The sequence below is a fragment of the Gavialis gangeticus genome, unplaced genomic scaffold (genome assembly GCF_001723915.1).
Source record: "Gavialis gangeticus isolate Ggan-Ray unplaced genomic scaffold, GavGan_comp1, whole genome shotgun sequence".
Lineage (NCBI taxonomy): Eukaryota > Metazoa > Chordata > Crocodylia > Gavialidae > Gavialis > Gavialis gangeticus.
In genome coordinates, this window is record NW_017728992.1 from 193,320,633 (window position 1) to 193,336,495 (window position 15,863).

Here is a 15,863-nt window from a genome sequence, read left to right on the forward strand (position 1 = left end):
GGGGGTCTGTGACAGACCGCCTGGAGGAAGTGGTGGATGAGGTGTTCTTCAATCAGCTAGCAGAAGTTTTCAGATCACAGGCCCTGGATCTCATGGGGGGACTCCAATCACCCTGACATCTGCTGGGAGGGCAATATAGCAGTGCGCAGGCAAGCCAGGAAGTTTTTGGAGAGTTGGGGACTACTTCTGGGTGCAAGTGTTGAAGAGGCTCACAGAGGCCAGGCTCTTCTTGACCTGCTGTTCACAAACAGGGAAGAATTGGCGGGGAACATAGTAGTGAATGGCAACTCAGGCAGCAGCAACCACGAGATGATTGAGTTCAGGATCCTGAGGAAAGGAAGGATGGAGAGCAACACGGTAAGGACCCTGGACTTCAGAAAAGCAGACTTCAACTCGCTCAGGGAAATCATGGGCAGGATCCCCTGGGAAGCCAGTCTGAGGGGGAGAGGAGTCCAGGAGAGCTGGCTGTACTTTAAAGAAACCTTACTGGGGACACAGGAACATTAAACCATCCAAATGTGCAGGAAGAGGGAAGTGATTATTCCTCTCTATTCCACACTGGTGAGGCCACATCTGGAGTGCTGTGTCCAGTTTTGGGGCCCCCACTATAGAGAGGATGTGGGGGCAAGTTGGAGAGAGTCCAGCAGAGGGCAATGAAAATGGCACAGGGGCTGGGGGACATGATTTATGAGGAGAGGCTGTGGGAACTGGGCTTATTTAGTTTGGAGAGGAGGAGACAGAAGGGATTTAATAGTAAACTTTACCAGAAGGGGGGTCCAAAGAGGATGGAGCTGGACTGGTCTCAGTGGGGGCAGATGACAGAGCAAGCAGCAATGGGCTCAAGTTGCAGCAAGAGAAGTTCAGGTTAGATATTAGGAAGAATTGTCTCACTAGGAGGGTGGTAAAACACTGGAACCGGTTACCCAGAGAGGTGGTGCAATCTCCATCCTTGGAGGTTTTTAAGACCCAGGTAGACAAAGCCCTGGCTGGGATGATCTAGATGGGGCTGGATCTGCTTTAACCAGGGGATTGAACTTAGATGATCTCCTGAGATCCCTTCCAACCCCAATTTTCCATGTTGGTTTCTGTATCGATTTGTGAATAATTAGCATTAAACACAGGTTGTCAGCTGTACTCCTTAAATAATAGGATAACCAGAAATGCTGTGGGACTATGGCTGAATGAGAGGATCTGCACTCTCAAATACATCTTTACCCTCTTTCTTGGAGTTAAAGATGATGCCTGAGAGTTTAGTTTAGAGCCTCTGCTTGGTTTGGTGGAAAAGCTCAACTCGCACATTAAAATTGTGCCTACCGCGGCAGCGACAGCTCTTCTGGAGAAGGGCCCCTCTTCTGTAGAGAGAATGGCAGTGATGTTTCACAGTGTAAAGCAGAGTGTGGCAACACAAGCCCAGGTCACAGCCTATCCACATGCATGGTGCACGGTGCAGCCAACAACAACAAAGCCTCCTGAAAGTCTGTCTAATGCTGTGGCAGATGCTCTCTGGCTGCAAAACAGTACCCCAACACAAAGAGGATTACAATTATGGGGAGCAAAGCAAGCAGCTTTCCCCACAACTGTGCTCTCCCGCTCAGCGCAGCTGGGGACCACAAGAGCCACATCTAGATGAGTGCTCTGGTTGTGCCGCAAGTGCCCACATGCCTCGGGCTGGGTGGATTCAGCAGCGGTGCAGTCTCCTGCGTTCATAGGAAGGGCAATGGCAGCAGTACGCCCCCTCTTCTGCTGTGCTCAGAGCAGCTCTGAGCCAGGGGAGAGGGGAAAGCTGTGCAGACATCTACTAACCCCTTCGTACAGCAGATGCCCATAGCCTGGGGTAGGGGATGGTGGTTGACCTTCATCTGCAGGTTTGGATAGTGGCAGGGGTGGTGGGTGTGTGCATGCATGCATGCCCATTTGTCCCCCAGGCCCAGGATCTACCAAGAGAGGCTCTGGGATCTACCTGTAGATTGGGATCCCCAGGTTGGTGACCGCCGCTCTAGGAGGTGCTGAAGCTTTTAACACAGAGACTAGCAATAGGTATCTCAGAGAACAGGATCCAGCACAGCCATGCCATGACCCTTGCAGCCTAGACTCACCAGGTCTCGCCTAGACCCATGACCCTTGCAGCCTAGACTCACCAGGTCTCGCCTAGACCCATGACCCGCGCAGCCTAGACTCACCAGGTGAACCGTGGGTCCAAGTGAGCAGCAGAGACTAGGAGGCAGAGCAAGCGAATGTGATACAAGCTGTAAAGAGAGGAGGATTCGTAGGGATTGATTGAGGAGTTGGAAAAGTTTAGCCCTAGCCTGAGCAGCACCTTCATGTTTAATTGCAGCCTATGAAGATGCTGTTCCCTAGTACCGCAGGCAGCCGGCTGGTTATGTGGGACACCTCATTCCTCGCCAAAACCTTCCACGCACTCGTCCTGGCAACCACAAGCTACACAGGAAGTGCCAGCAGGTCCCTTTGTATGGCAAGAGGGATTGGATGGCTTCCTGTTCTTCTTCAGCAAGAAAAATGAACTGCTTAACAGGCTGACCACAGCCTGCGGCAGTTAAGAAAACAATAATCTGCTGCACTTTTCTTTTGGTGCCCGTGCCCCCAGCCACCAGAGCTGAGAGGGAATTTCAGTCAAGCTCCTCTTAAGGATTTCAGCTGCTGTTTCAGGGAACCCTGGTTACATAGCTGCACAAATCGGGGTTTGTCAAAACCCTTGCTCTGACATGCCAGGAGGGTTTCCCCTGCCCAGTGCAATGGTTCTGAATTTAGGGGAGACAGCTGAAGGAGGAGTGTTGGGGGCAGACGGAGGACATATTGTCATAGGAAGTTAAGGATGAAAGGGGCCTTAGGAGGTCACATCTTGTCCAGCCCCCTGCTCAAAGCAGGTTCACCCCCAACTAGATTATCGTAGCCCAGGCTTTGTCTACCCAGGTCTTAAAAAACCTACAAGGATGGGGAGTCCACCACCTCTCTGGGTAACCTGTTCCAGTGTTTTACACCCATCCTAGTGTGGAAATTCTTCCTAATATCTAAGCTAAATTTGCCTTGCTGCAACTTGAGCCCATTGCTCCTTGTTGTGCACCTGACACCACCGAGAACAGTCCAGCTCCATCTTCTTCTGAACTCCCTTCAGGTAGTTGAAGGCTGCTGTTAAATCCTGCACCAAGTCTTTTCTTCTGCAGACTAAATAAGTCCAGTCCCCTTAGCCTTTCCTTGCAAGTCATGGCCCCCAGTCCCAAACCACTTTTTTTGCCCTCCACTGGACTCCCTCCAATTTTTCCACAGTTTCTGTAGGGGGGGGGGGGGCAAAACTGAATTCAGGACTCCAGATGTGGCCTCACCAGTGCTGAATAGAGGGGAATTATCACTTCCTTTGACCTACTGCTAACACCTACCAATGCAGCTCAGGATGCCATTAGCCTTGTTGACAAGGGCACACTGTTGGCTCATATTCAGCTTATTGGCCACTGTAACCCCAGGTCCTTTTCTGCAGAGTTACTGCCCAGCCAGTCACCCCCAGCCTGGCCTGGTGCATGGCACTTGGCCTTGTTGAACCTTACGAGATTCCTTTCAGCCCAGTCCTCCAATTCTTGGATTCAGTGACCTAGATGACCTACCCCTCAGCATATCTACTACTCCCCCAAGCTTGGTGTCATCTGCAGACTTGCTGCAAACTATGCCACCTTCCAGGTCATTGACACAGATATTGAACAAGGGTCAGTCCTGGGACTGGTTCTGGGGCACTCCACTTGATAGCGGCTGCCAACTGGACATTGAGCCATCGATTACTATCCTTTGAGCCCAATGCTCCAGCCAGTTTTCTATCCACCTTACAGTCCATTAAGCCTGTACTTCCTTAGCTTGCCTGTGAGAGCATTGTGGGAGACCATATCAAAAGCCTTGCTTAAAAATCAAGCAAGTTTCTTCAGATGGTCTAATAAATCACATCTGAGTAGTTGGAAAAAAGTTCTTAGCAAGGTTTCAGGCTCAGTCACCCTTTGTCAGGCATAGGAAGTCTCATCAGTCTCAGCAGAGACTCCCTATGCCTCACGAAGGGTGACTTTGCCCAAAAACTTGCTGAGAACTTTATTCCAACTACTCAGTTGGTCTAATAAAAAAATATCACATCTACCCAAAGAACGTTATCTGTCCGTGCCCTTAGACCAACATGGCTACAACCAAAAAAACCCTTGCTAAAAATCAAGGTAAACCACATCCACAGAGACTGTCATGTCATCATAGAAGGCAACCAGGCAGGTCCAAATTAGAGTCAGAGAAAAGCTGCAAATCCACCTCTTCTTGGAAATTCTGATCCCTTCAATTGCTTCCCTTGTAAGGACAGTTCAATTTATACCACTTGTACTTGCTAAGCTCCCTTTATCCAAATCAGGCATCTGTGCACTTCTATTAATCTGCCTCAGTTCTCCTAGCAGTTTTTGTGCAGTGAACCCGAGTGATACTTTCCTAGCTCCCCCAGCCCTCCCCTAAATGTACCGACTTTGAACCCCGTTGCTGAACAGGCTGCATTTTGCTGTACTCAGAGTACAGGGCATGGCAGTCCAGGGTGGTGTGGGGCAGTGCACAACTCCAGTCCAAGTATTTTCTGTAGTAGCCTAGCTAGCATAAGGCGTTAAATACATGCTGAAGGTCAGCATCCTAGGAAAATAGATGCAATTCCCATTAGCTTGAATTAGAGTTGTGTATGCATTGGTAAGATTAAAAAAAACAACACAAAACATACAACCCCTCCCCAGGTTTTATGATTTTTGATGCAACATGAAAGGCTTAAAAGGAGCCTGGACGATGCTGCCGTTGAGCTCTGCCAAATACACAGTGCTTTTTGCAGGCAAAGGTGGGAGGATGCCGGTGTCCTGGATGTGAGGGCACAGACAAGGGACTGCATCCTACTCAACCTTATTCAGGGAACTTGCTGGCCAAGCAGTTTAACCTCCATCTCAGTTCACCCATTTTTTAGAGTGGTGATTACTCTCCAAAATCATGTTAACTTTCCCAGTAGCACTGATGTTGAATGCTTCCATCATAGGCAGCTAGAAATGCCAATACGTACAATACAGCCGGTGGAGAGGTCCCATGGCTCCCACGCATTTGGATAACAGGACTTCTGCACAGCCAGGAAAGGGGTAGTATGCCACATAGGGTGAAGAATCAAGCTCATGCAAGCGCCACCATTAAAGGGTACTGAATACTGGAAGCTAAAAGTGGGAGAGGAGCAGCAAGTGGAAGAGTCTCTACATACCCTGTTCACTCTCCCCCTTAGCCTCTGCTCTCTCCCAGCGACTAGGCTTGACAGGCCTACAGTCTAACCCAGTAAATGGCAATTCTTATGGATTAGATAGAAAAGGAGAGAGGGAAAGGCATTCATTTAGGAGAGCAGGAAAAAAAAAAGTGAGGATGACTTAAAATGTTGCCTCACATCATTACTGCTCCTAGGGCAAGTCTATCAGACTGCACACTTTTGGTGCCGCATGGGTTGTTTCTCACTATACTGCACAGCAGCAGTGTCACAATTTGTAGCATCTCATGTAGATGTGCCCCTAGGTGCTGAGAGGGGCTGAAGAACCCTTTGGGTTGTGAGCAGGAGCACGTGTTCTTCTACCCTTACCCAAGGGAGAGAAGATCTTGAGGGAGCAGAAGAGACAAGGGATCCCCAACACCCTCCTGCCTCCCTGCAGTACAGAAGTGGAAACATGCCTGGCTGTGGTTATAACAGTGTTTTACCAGAAGCTTTATAAAAAAATTGACTGCAATACATCACCTGCCTAGACTATATATACACTGAACTGAGGGATTGCTCAGAGAGCAAGCACTGTACAACATAGCCAGAGAAGCAGCATGGAGAAAGAGCACAGAAGAGTTCACTCGTCTTGGAAGACAGCTGTGCTTGAGATGCAGGATGAAGACACAAGACATTGCAAAGTTACAAATTTATTTTTTTTTTTAAATAAATACAAATACTTCATTAAGAAACTTTTCTGGATAGACTTTACACAGTAGCTTTATTCTCTCTTTAAAAATTTGCCTGTTCCTCCTAACAAGCCATTATGGAAATTCTGCACAAGTGTTAGTTAGATGTGAAGTAACCTAAACTGCATTCTTCTGAACATGGAGAGCAACCCAAAATACTTGAGTGTATTAAAAGTATTACCACTTGCTATTTAATTGCTCAGTATCTGAATTTTCATGTCTATGTAATAATTGTGATGTAGCAAATGCATACCAAAGCAAGTGAAAACCTGTTCAAATACACGAATGGAAGGAAAAAAGATAGACTGAAGAACATCCAACACCTAGGAAAAAAAAACAGTGGGCAGTTGATAGGTACCAAACCCACCAACTTTCAAAAGAACATAACCTGAGAGCTATCAGTAGGTTACGTTAAGAGATACAGAAATCAGCACATCACTAGATTTACAGTTATTAACCACTAGATTTCTCAGTTACAGTGTTGCCCCTTCCACCACGTTGTGGACTGTACTTTTGAGCACCAGTAAGTTCTAATCAGAAATTAAAAAAAACCCTCTAGTAATTAGTGGCTGTGGAATGTACAGTAATTACAAGCCATCCCACAGTTGTTCATCGTTCTGGATCTAGAACAGCTGGAACTGGCTTTGTTCACAGAATTATTACACTTCTGCTAGACAAAAACCCCCTCAAGCTGCAAAGATTAAAAACAAACGAAAAAAACCTCACATGAAGTGGTAATCAAGCTGCTTCCAACAACTATTCATTGCCCATGTGCAGTTGCTCCAGGTACTATAAGCAAGCCAACCCTCTGCCACATCATCCAAGATCCCACCAAAAAGGAAGTGCTACTTCACTTACAAAAATTAAACCTTGTTAAGCAGGTTTTTAGGTACTAAAAGGGGGAAAAAGAGTGGAACTAAATCTCAAAGTAAAAAGTGAAATACAAAAAACTTAGAAAGATTTAGCTTCCCTTGAAGTCACATTAAGTTGCCTATTGTTGTAGCATATAGTTGTACTTAGGAAAAAGATGGGCTTGGAGTACTAATGAATTAGAAGGCCTATAAAATGCACAATGCAGTTGAGTTATTCAGTGATTGGAAATTAAACTATGTACAATGTGTTAACTCCAGCTTCAACATGAGGCTGTAACTAAGCCACCCATAATGCATTGATTTTCTCATTGATATTAAAAAACAAAAACAAACCTGTGCCACAAACTGGGTCAGTTTATTCAGAGTAAATGAGACATAGAAAGCAGGAGCACATCTGCTTCCAATATTTGTTTGGAAAGGAGATTTGGTGAAATGGGAATTTACCATGTTTACAGCCATGTGAATTTTTGGCAAATATCCTTTAGAATTTGGCATCAGTTGGAGGAGGGCACAATAGCAGCAACCATCAATTAAAATAAAGATCTAGCAATTGAGATGCTTACTTTCTTTGGTCCCCATCAAACTCTAAAACAGTTCATCTCACAGAACAGCCTGAGATTAATGCCAGTTACGTTTTGCAATGCACAGTGGGCAGCCATTGAAGTTTAACTTTTCCGACTACAACCAGATATTTTTTCTTTTAAAAACTGTATTTAACAGGAGACTTCCATGGACTTGGGGCTGGATTGTTCAGCATTGTTTGCAGAGTTAGGAGTGAGCTCAATGCGCGTGTCTGTGTGAGAACGGTTCCTGGTGCCCTCGCCAGTGTGAGATCTGCTTCTTGTTCCCTCCCCAGTATGGGATCTGCTCCTCTGCCCTTCCAAAGAGGTCACGCTGGAGCCAGATGCTGTACGGGATCTCATCAGTCTGGTCATGCTGGCTGAAGGCACTGAAAGCAGAGTTCTATGTTAATGACTTCCTGTGAAGCAATTCAAGGTGCTTGAAAGCAAGTCTAGGCTTTTAATTCGGCACTCATAACAACATGAAGCTTGACCCTGACCACCCAAAGCACATCTGCTTTATGCAAAGGGTGCAACATTCAGCAGGTGTGATAGTTTGCAGGGTTGGTTCTTCCAGCAACCTGCACTGCTGTGCAACTACAAGGTACACAGAAAAAAGGAATACACGCTGAACAAATGGGACAGACCATACTTGAGAATGCCACCCCCGCCCTCCCCACACTGCCCCAACCCCAAACACAGTAACCGCAACTGGTTAAAGCAGACTGGGCTATTAGCTTAATTGTTATTTCAGCAGTTCTGATTTGCATGCCACAAGTTTGCTTTTCACAAATTTCCAGAGGAGAGCCATGCACACGATCAGAGGTCAGGAAAACGGACCTTACGACGACAGACTGAGAGCCATTGGGCTCTTTAGCCTGGAAAAGCGCAGACTCAGGGGTGATCTGATGGTGACCACCAGTATCTGGTTCACCAGAGCGCCCCAGGGGATGACAAGCCTGAACAGTCATAAACTACTACAAGACTGTTTCAGGCTGGACATAAGGAAGAATTTCTTTACAAGGTCTGGAACAGCCTGCCATCAGAGGTGGTTCAAGCACCTACATTGAACACCTTCAAGAGCAAAGTTGGATGCTTATCTTGCTGGGATCCTATGACCCCAGCTGACTTCCTGCCCTTCGGGGGGGCTAGACTCGATGATCTTCTGAGGTCCCTTCCAGCCCTAATGTCTGTGAAATCTATGAAATTATAGTAAGCCCTGAAACACGAAGTCTAACCAGATTCAGATACCACAGATAATAAACACTGCATCTTGTAAATAATGTGCACTAGCTTTACTACCAATTCCAGCATTCACAGAAGGTTCAGTTTCCTCCTCCACTTTTAATATTCAATTTAAATAGCCATGCTGTAGGGAATGAAATATGCACATAATACAAAGGTATGTACAATTTTGCATGCATATTTATAACTGGGTACACAGAGATGGGTAGCAACACACCTGCTTGGCACTTGTACAGACAAACCAGATGCCTGCAAGTGTCCTGCATGTTCCAGCAGGCAGGTAAAGTGACCCATATCTGCATGCTCAGCTTGAAGGTCAAGCTTTGAAAGTGCAGGTTTGAGTAATGTGAGAATCACTTCTCCAGCCCATGAGGTAAGAAAGCTGAGGACACGAAGGGGATCCCATAGTTCAGGCAAGAATTCTCCAGCAATGCTATAGCAAGTTCCAGGCATGGACTTTTACAGAGGATGAACTAGGCCTGTATTAAGTGTAATTGCACAAGAGAATTACTACATGTCTTTGGTTGGAATTGGATAGGTTTTAGAGCACTTCACAAACATGTCTCTGGAAAACCCTAGTCACTCTTCTGTAAAAAAAGTGAGGCCAGCTAATTTCAATAAACAGCAGGATAGCATGTAGTTTGTGTCTTAGATTATCTTGACAAAACACATCATTAACTATAACCACCACACAGAGACACAGTAAAAAAAATTATAAGAAAACCACATTATACCAGATATCATCATATGCCAATACATGTGAGCGCTATCAGCAGCAGAAAAACTGTTTTCAAAGCTCCCCACACTACTCTGCTATTCTAACTTGATCCAGGTCTGCAAGCCCTTCCTTCAAGCACTATACATCCTCATCTAAAATACAGTCTAGTGGTAAGAGGAGAGAGTAGATGTTTTAAGCCACAAGGTGACTCTAGAAATTTAAAAATTCACAATAGATTCCTTTGTTAGCTCATTCTGCTTTTTAGGTGCAGCTAATCTTTCTATTTCAATAAGGAAATATACTTACTATAGCCCATTCCTTGGACAAAATATTTGAAAGCTTCTGCAAGCTTTGCAGGCTGTAATAGGAAATTAAAAAAAATGTTAAATGTAGTAGTTATTGAATTAGCCACACTACAGTATGCTTTGTATAGACCAGGGGGTTTTTAACCTTTTTTGATCAGTGTACCCCCGGTGGCCAGTTGAGAAACAGGGAATCCCCTGGCAGCTAGTTGATACGCAGTGGCGGGGGGGTCCCCAACAGTCAGTCAACAAGAAAAACCAGAAGTGCCGGTGACTTGTGGTGCTGCCATGTACCCCCTGGGGCCTTCCAAAGTACCCCCAGGGGTACATGTACCCCCAGTTGACAACCTCTGGTATAGACCTTGGGTTTTACTTGAGACATCTGAAGTATGTCTATTTTACTTGAGTAACTCTCCCAATAATACTTATTTTACATTAAGATTAATGCACACCACTTATTACTGCAGTCAGTTCTTTAACTAAGGTCAAGTGGACTGAGTCAGGCCCAAAATTTACTAGAACAGTCACTAATAGAAGGCCCAAGTTAGAGTTGGTCTCACAAGAAGTGAAGAACAATATAGGGATCAGAAATTTGTGAGACCACTTGGACTAGTTGTAGTTTTGCCTCCATTTTTTGCACAGTTCATTTGCCACCCCAAAAAGGAACAGGTAAGTAACTGGCCATGTTTAAGCATAATTCAATAGATGCACTGAAAACAGTGATAAAAAGCTAGAGGTGCTACGACTGCAAGAGAACAGTTTCATATGCTCTTGGGCAAAGCAGTAACTCAACCAACAAATAAGTAACAGTGTATTATTGAACTCATGCCAAGGACACCTCCCCATAATGTAGGGCAAAGTCTTCCTCCACCCCTACTCTGCAAACTAAACTTTTTGGGCACAATCTCTTCACACTATTAACAGGCTTTTCTCATTACACACACACTTTATCTACTCAGAGTTGTGCTAAAATAACACTCCTCAATTGCCGAAGCTCAGTTTCTTCAGACTAAAATAGAAGACTTAGGACCCTGCTCTTCCCACCCACTTGGCTCATAACAAACAGTTAAAAGGTATATCCTAAAAGTGAATTTATGGGTCAGCCTCAATGAAGCACTGCTAGAGAATTTACACCTTTACATGCCTCAGGATTTATACCATAACATGCTTCAAAAATTCCAGCTCATTCTGTTAGGCTAGATAAACGCATGTAAAAAATACCAGGCTAGTTATTCCCTGCTCCCACCTTTCTGATCAGAAGTATAAATAGCACAGAGAACTAAATGGTTTTAAAATGCTGGCACAGGAGTAGTAATCCCTGTTAGTTTAGCAGATGATGCTTCTACACTGCCACCTTCCAATCCTTACACATTTAAGACTTAATTAGTGAAAATAATATCCCTTTCTAATCCTAATTTTGTGCTTGGTTGGTCTTTAAAAGGAAGAGATTGGATGACTGAGTGACATCACTATTCATGAATCAAACCAGCCACTTGGCTAATGTTTAGGAATAGTGAGTATCCTTCATATTCCGATATTCCACAAAAAATAGCACCAGTTAAGTTTGCCTTCAATAAAATCATACCTGGGAAACCTGAGGAAAGCCACCGCAATCCGCCATCTACAAGAAGATGGAAAGTGTTAGGAGAATTCACTTCTGTATTCAGGTATTATAACCGAGTTACTTCATAGCTGACCTATACAAGTACTTCAGAGAGAGATTTCTATCCACTACACAATTGTGAAACCTTAAACTGTGTGAAAACCTTAAGCAACTGTGTGAAGCCTTGAGCACTTCTAGTCAAAAGGCATCTAAAAGCTAGGTCTGGAGCATGGGCATTACAATTCTGTGCTCAGACCCTGCCCGTCAAATCCAGTAGTTATACAAGCTAATTAAAACAGAGGAGTGGGGGGAGAAAGTGAGGTAAGGTGCAAAATTTGGAAGTTTACACAAAGGAAAGCAACAATTGCTGAATGCATTAGCTACAAATTTTGATTTTTAGCTCTATACAAGATTTCAAAATGTGCCTGGGCACTGAAAAAAGGTGGCAAACAACCTCTGCAACCATTGCACCTCTGCTATCTGGATCCTACCACATAAAAAGGTGCAAGTTAAAGAAAGTTTTAGTGGAGAGGATGGAGGACCCCAGCAGCAGGTCTAATTGCCAAGGGAAGCAGAGGAAGCCAGTTACCAGAAAGGCTAAGCACATGTAAAAGTTTTGAAGCATTTCATTATTCTCATCCCTCCACCCTTCAAAGGCAACCCAACAAAAACAGTCTAATAAGCATTACAAACTAGCACAGTCAGGTTATGAACTACAGGAAGCCCACAGCCCTACTTAAAATTATCCGACTGTAGAACACCATTCTTACTTTCTAGGCTAGCTAACGTAATTCATAACCTCAGCTTCAGTGAAGGTTGGTTATGCAAGACGTTTTCCAGCTGGCCAAGGGCTGGAAATGCCAACTTGTACATGGAGCAATTTTCCAGGAGCATGTTTTGGAATCCAGCCACATAACATTAACATTCAATGTGGGCAAAACACACACGTTTTGAGCTGCCACTGCTTTACAACACTCAGCTTCTTTAATTGTATCCTATTATGTGGTACAGTAAGCATTTGCATGCGTTCCAGTAGAGTCCCAGTCAGATTAGTCTGGCTCACTGAATTTTAAAAACTTAAATCAAGGAGATGTGCTCCACAGCGATTTAGGATCCAACACTCCTCCCAGAAGACTCTTGACAACTTGGAAAGCCCCTACATCAAAATTTTGGGAATAAGGATATCCACAAGAAAGTAACTTATTACAAAGCAGGTCAGGTGTAGGACAACATATGAAAAGCAGATCATTTGCCGTCTTGTCAGATAGCTTTATTGTAGGATGTGGAAACAGAAGGGAAGAAAAAAAAAGAATTCTCTCAAAAATTCACTGAAGGGTTTCTACAAATAATAAGTATCTGCTGCATCAGTTGCAAAGGGTTCCAATCAGGATTCAGTTTTAGCTGGAAGCTAGACTCTACTCTTGTAAGATGCTTTTCATTTCTATTCAATTCCTAATGAAATTGGTAATGGTTAGCAATGAATCTGGTTTTAACTGAAGGAGGTGACATTTTTCAAATAAGATTCTAGCCATTCTAGGATAGTAAGCCTTATCAAACAGGTTTGAATTGGGGAAGTGGAATGCAACAAAGTTTCATCAGATTCCTCCATACCAGTGGTGCTCAACCCATCAGATCCACCCTGCTGAGAGCCACCTCGTCCAGCCTGCAGGGCTCCACACAGCTCCACGAGTTTGGCAGTAGGGAAGCAGTGGCAGCATTAAATTGCCACTCCCCTGCTGCCAAATTTCCAAATGTGCAGAGAGCTCTGTGGGCCAGGTAATGTGGCACTGTGTGCTACACTGCGCTGAACTGTGGCCAGATCTGGCTGGCACGAGGGAATCAGGCTCACAAACCAAGACCACACGGATCAATAGAGCAGTGGCACCCACAGGGCTAGAAGGCTGGGTGCCACTGCTCTATACTGGTTTGTAACCATCAAGCTAATACTTTGGACCAGCAGGCAGAAACAGAACCAACCTGATCTGAAGACATTCTGTTACTCTCTCTTGCAGTTGAAGATGGGAAGCGATACAGGTGCAGGGAACAGAGCAGAAAACCCACTCCTGCTGGGCATTTAAGTGTGGATGCTCTGCACAATAAATTGTTCCATGCTACTAGCCCTGTTCTTAAGCACAAGAGGTATGTGAATACCTCATCTGCTCACAGCAATACTACAAAGAACTGAGGAACTGCATGAGATATAGAAGTGCAACTGGGGACCAGAACAAAGCTGCTGATTTCAGGCTTCAAAACTGTAGCTACAAGGCATTATTGCAGAAATCGTTCCCTCAATAGAGATTAACAGGATCCGATTAGGGCTTAGCCCAGCTGTTCAGCATCTCCTCCTTGGAGGATTTGGGTTTGTACAAGCCACTCTGTCATTCCATGCAGGTTTTGACCTGTATCTGGTAGGGGGAAAAAAAAACCAAAACAAAAACAACCTTCTCCTCCTTACTGAAGTGATGATTAAGTCTGTTTCTTTCCACAAGTGAACTCTTAGCATGATGCTGCTCATGTGACCTGCATCACCTACCCTGGGTCTTGGTACAGTATGGCTGTTCATTCACTTGGTTTGACTGTGTTCAGCAAAAATAAAAAAGTCTACCTAAGGAATTCCAAACAAAATTCTTCATCAGTAACACTTCTGCTGATGTCCTGGCATTACAAGAAGCTCAACAAGTTCACTGGAACAGCAGGTTACTAGTGAAAAAAAAAAAAGCTGTTTTTCCCCCATTAGCTGACCTCTCTAATCCTAACAAGTACCAATTTAAAAAAAAAAAAAAAAAAATCTGTTCAGAGCCAAGTTTCTAAATGTTCAGAAAAGCATACTGGCTGTGTACCTTCATCTTTCCAGGGTTTTACCCTATATGCATGCCTGATGACCCATAGGTGAAAAGTTCTGTGTATCAAAGTACCGTGTGTAGATACAATTGGTAAATATGGCCTGTACTCCTAAAAAGCAGAGAAGGTGAAATTGGCCCCATAGCCCAGCTTCCCCTACCCCAGGTTTGAAACAAAGATAAAAAAAAGTTTTCTCTGTGAATATTCCAACGCTGTCAGTTGGCTTATTCTCTTCTCCATTTGCTGACCGTCTCATTGAATAGTATTGACTGCTCTAACTCAAAGAATATACTCTCTTGAATAAGAGGCATTTATATTTGCACCATATCCTGATATTACACTATGTTGGCTTGGCATCTGCTCATTTATGTTTAACCCCACTAGCACTGCAACCATAAAAAAGATAGGATCTGTAATCTGAATGTATTGGTTATTACCTTCAGGAGTGTGGTCTTCGTTGGATCCAATTTAGCATTGCATTCAACCTGCATAGAAGAACAGCAGTGTCAGCATGACTCCTGTTCACAATAATTCTAAACTACTGGATCAGAAGTATGAACAGTTGTTTGCCTTAATCATTATATAGCATCTTCTTGTCTGACAGTTTAATATACCCTAGAAGTTGTGCACCTTGGATTTTACTTCTTAAAGGCTCCTTTGTTTGTAGCTCAAACAAATAGTTTGATTCAAATTTCTCTCTGCTGGTCTATTCTTCCAGATGTATAAACAACCCCATTAACCAGAAAAAAAAAAGAGGTTTTTGTGCTTCTTGTGTTACACTGGCAGTAAGTGCTGTTTATCATGTGATTTGTGGTCATCTGGTAGAATCCCAGAAAGTGAGCTGCCAAGTGGCCACATGCCAAAAGACTGGACAGACTCATTAAGATGCAATGTTTAAAGTCACCCAGCCATTTGAGGATAGTTATGAAGGGCAAAATGAAGTTTCCTGCTTCTAGTGACCCAAGGCAGAACTCCATTTAAAACACAGCTAGAATATAGACTACAGATTCATTTCTAAAGGTGAGTGTTTGTGTTCATGGTTTTCTCAGCTAGCTCATTCTGTGTCTGAACATTGCAATAGCCATTGTCCGCAAAACAGTAGCCATTAATTGAATGTGGCCAAACAGAGGGCATGAACACAAGACAGGTCCAAGAACGACAAGCATTTATGCTCAATTACTGCTGGATGTTTCTCCAATGCTGATCTAAATTCCCAGCCTGTACGCTGATTAATCCAAAAGTTGTTCATTAAGTCTTTTACAATGCATACCACGGCATCAACTGCTGGGGAATTGTCACCAACCACCAAAAGAGAAGGGCATCTGCAAAAAAAAAAAAAGTTACAAGAAAATGGTTATTTAGATGTCCTAAACAACTTTTATCCACAAAAAACGTTTCTTGGTATAAACAGCATGACTGAACCAGAAGTTAAGTGATCAGAAGCAAGAAATTATAGCTGCTATCCCAAAGAGGTCTCATTTTATTATTCGAGATATCACCTACCTGTTCTTAAAAGGACCAGAAATTGATCTGAAACTTTAGGAAGGCTGCTATGCTATTGCGTACCCTAATTTCATGTTACGGATTAAAAAAGATTAATATTTGTCACTACAACAGCACTGTAATCTCCCACAACTTTACATCCATTTTTTGATTTCTTTTCCTTATTTTGCTTCTCTCCCCCTCTTGGCTCCCCCTTGAAGTTTGTTATGTTTCCCAGCCTAAACCCCCCCCCCC

The 15,863-nt window shown here is 44.0% G+C and overlaps 1 protein-coding gene across 1 annotated transcript in view; it reads right to left on the minus strand.

Moving 5' to 3' along the window:
• Positions 1 to 5,930: 5,930 nt before the first annotated feature.
• NDRG1 (N-myc downstream regulated 1) overlaps positions 5,931 to 15,863 on the minus strand; it is a 42,211-nt gene continuing 32,278 nt past the window's right edge. The window contains exons 11-15 of the mRNA XM_019528191.1: positions 15,397 to 15,448; positions 14,564 to 14,611; positions 11,268 to 11,303; positions 9,687 to 9,738; positions 5,931 to 7,806 (exon numbers count right to left, since the gene is read on the minus strand). Coding sequence (XP_019383736.1) covers positions 7,571 to 7,806; positions 9,687 to 9,738; positions 11,268 to 11,303; positions 14,564 to 14,611; positions 15,397 to 15,448 — 424 coding nt within the window. The 3' untranslated portion in view covers positions 5,931 to 7,570. The remainder of the gene's footprint in view (positions 7,807 to 9,686; positions 9,739 to 11,267; positions 11,304 to 14,563; positions 14,612 to 15,396; positions 15,449 to 15,863) is intronic.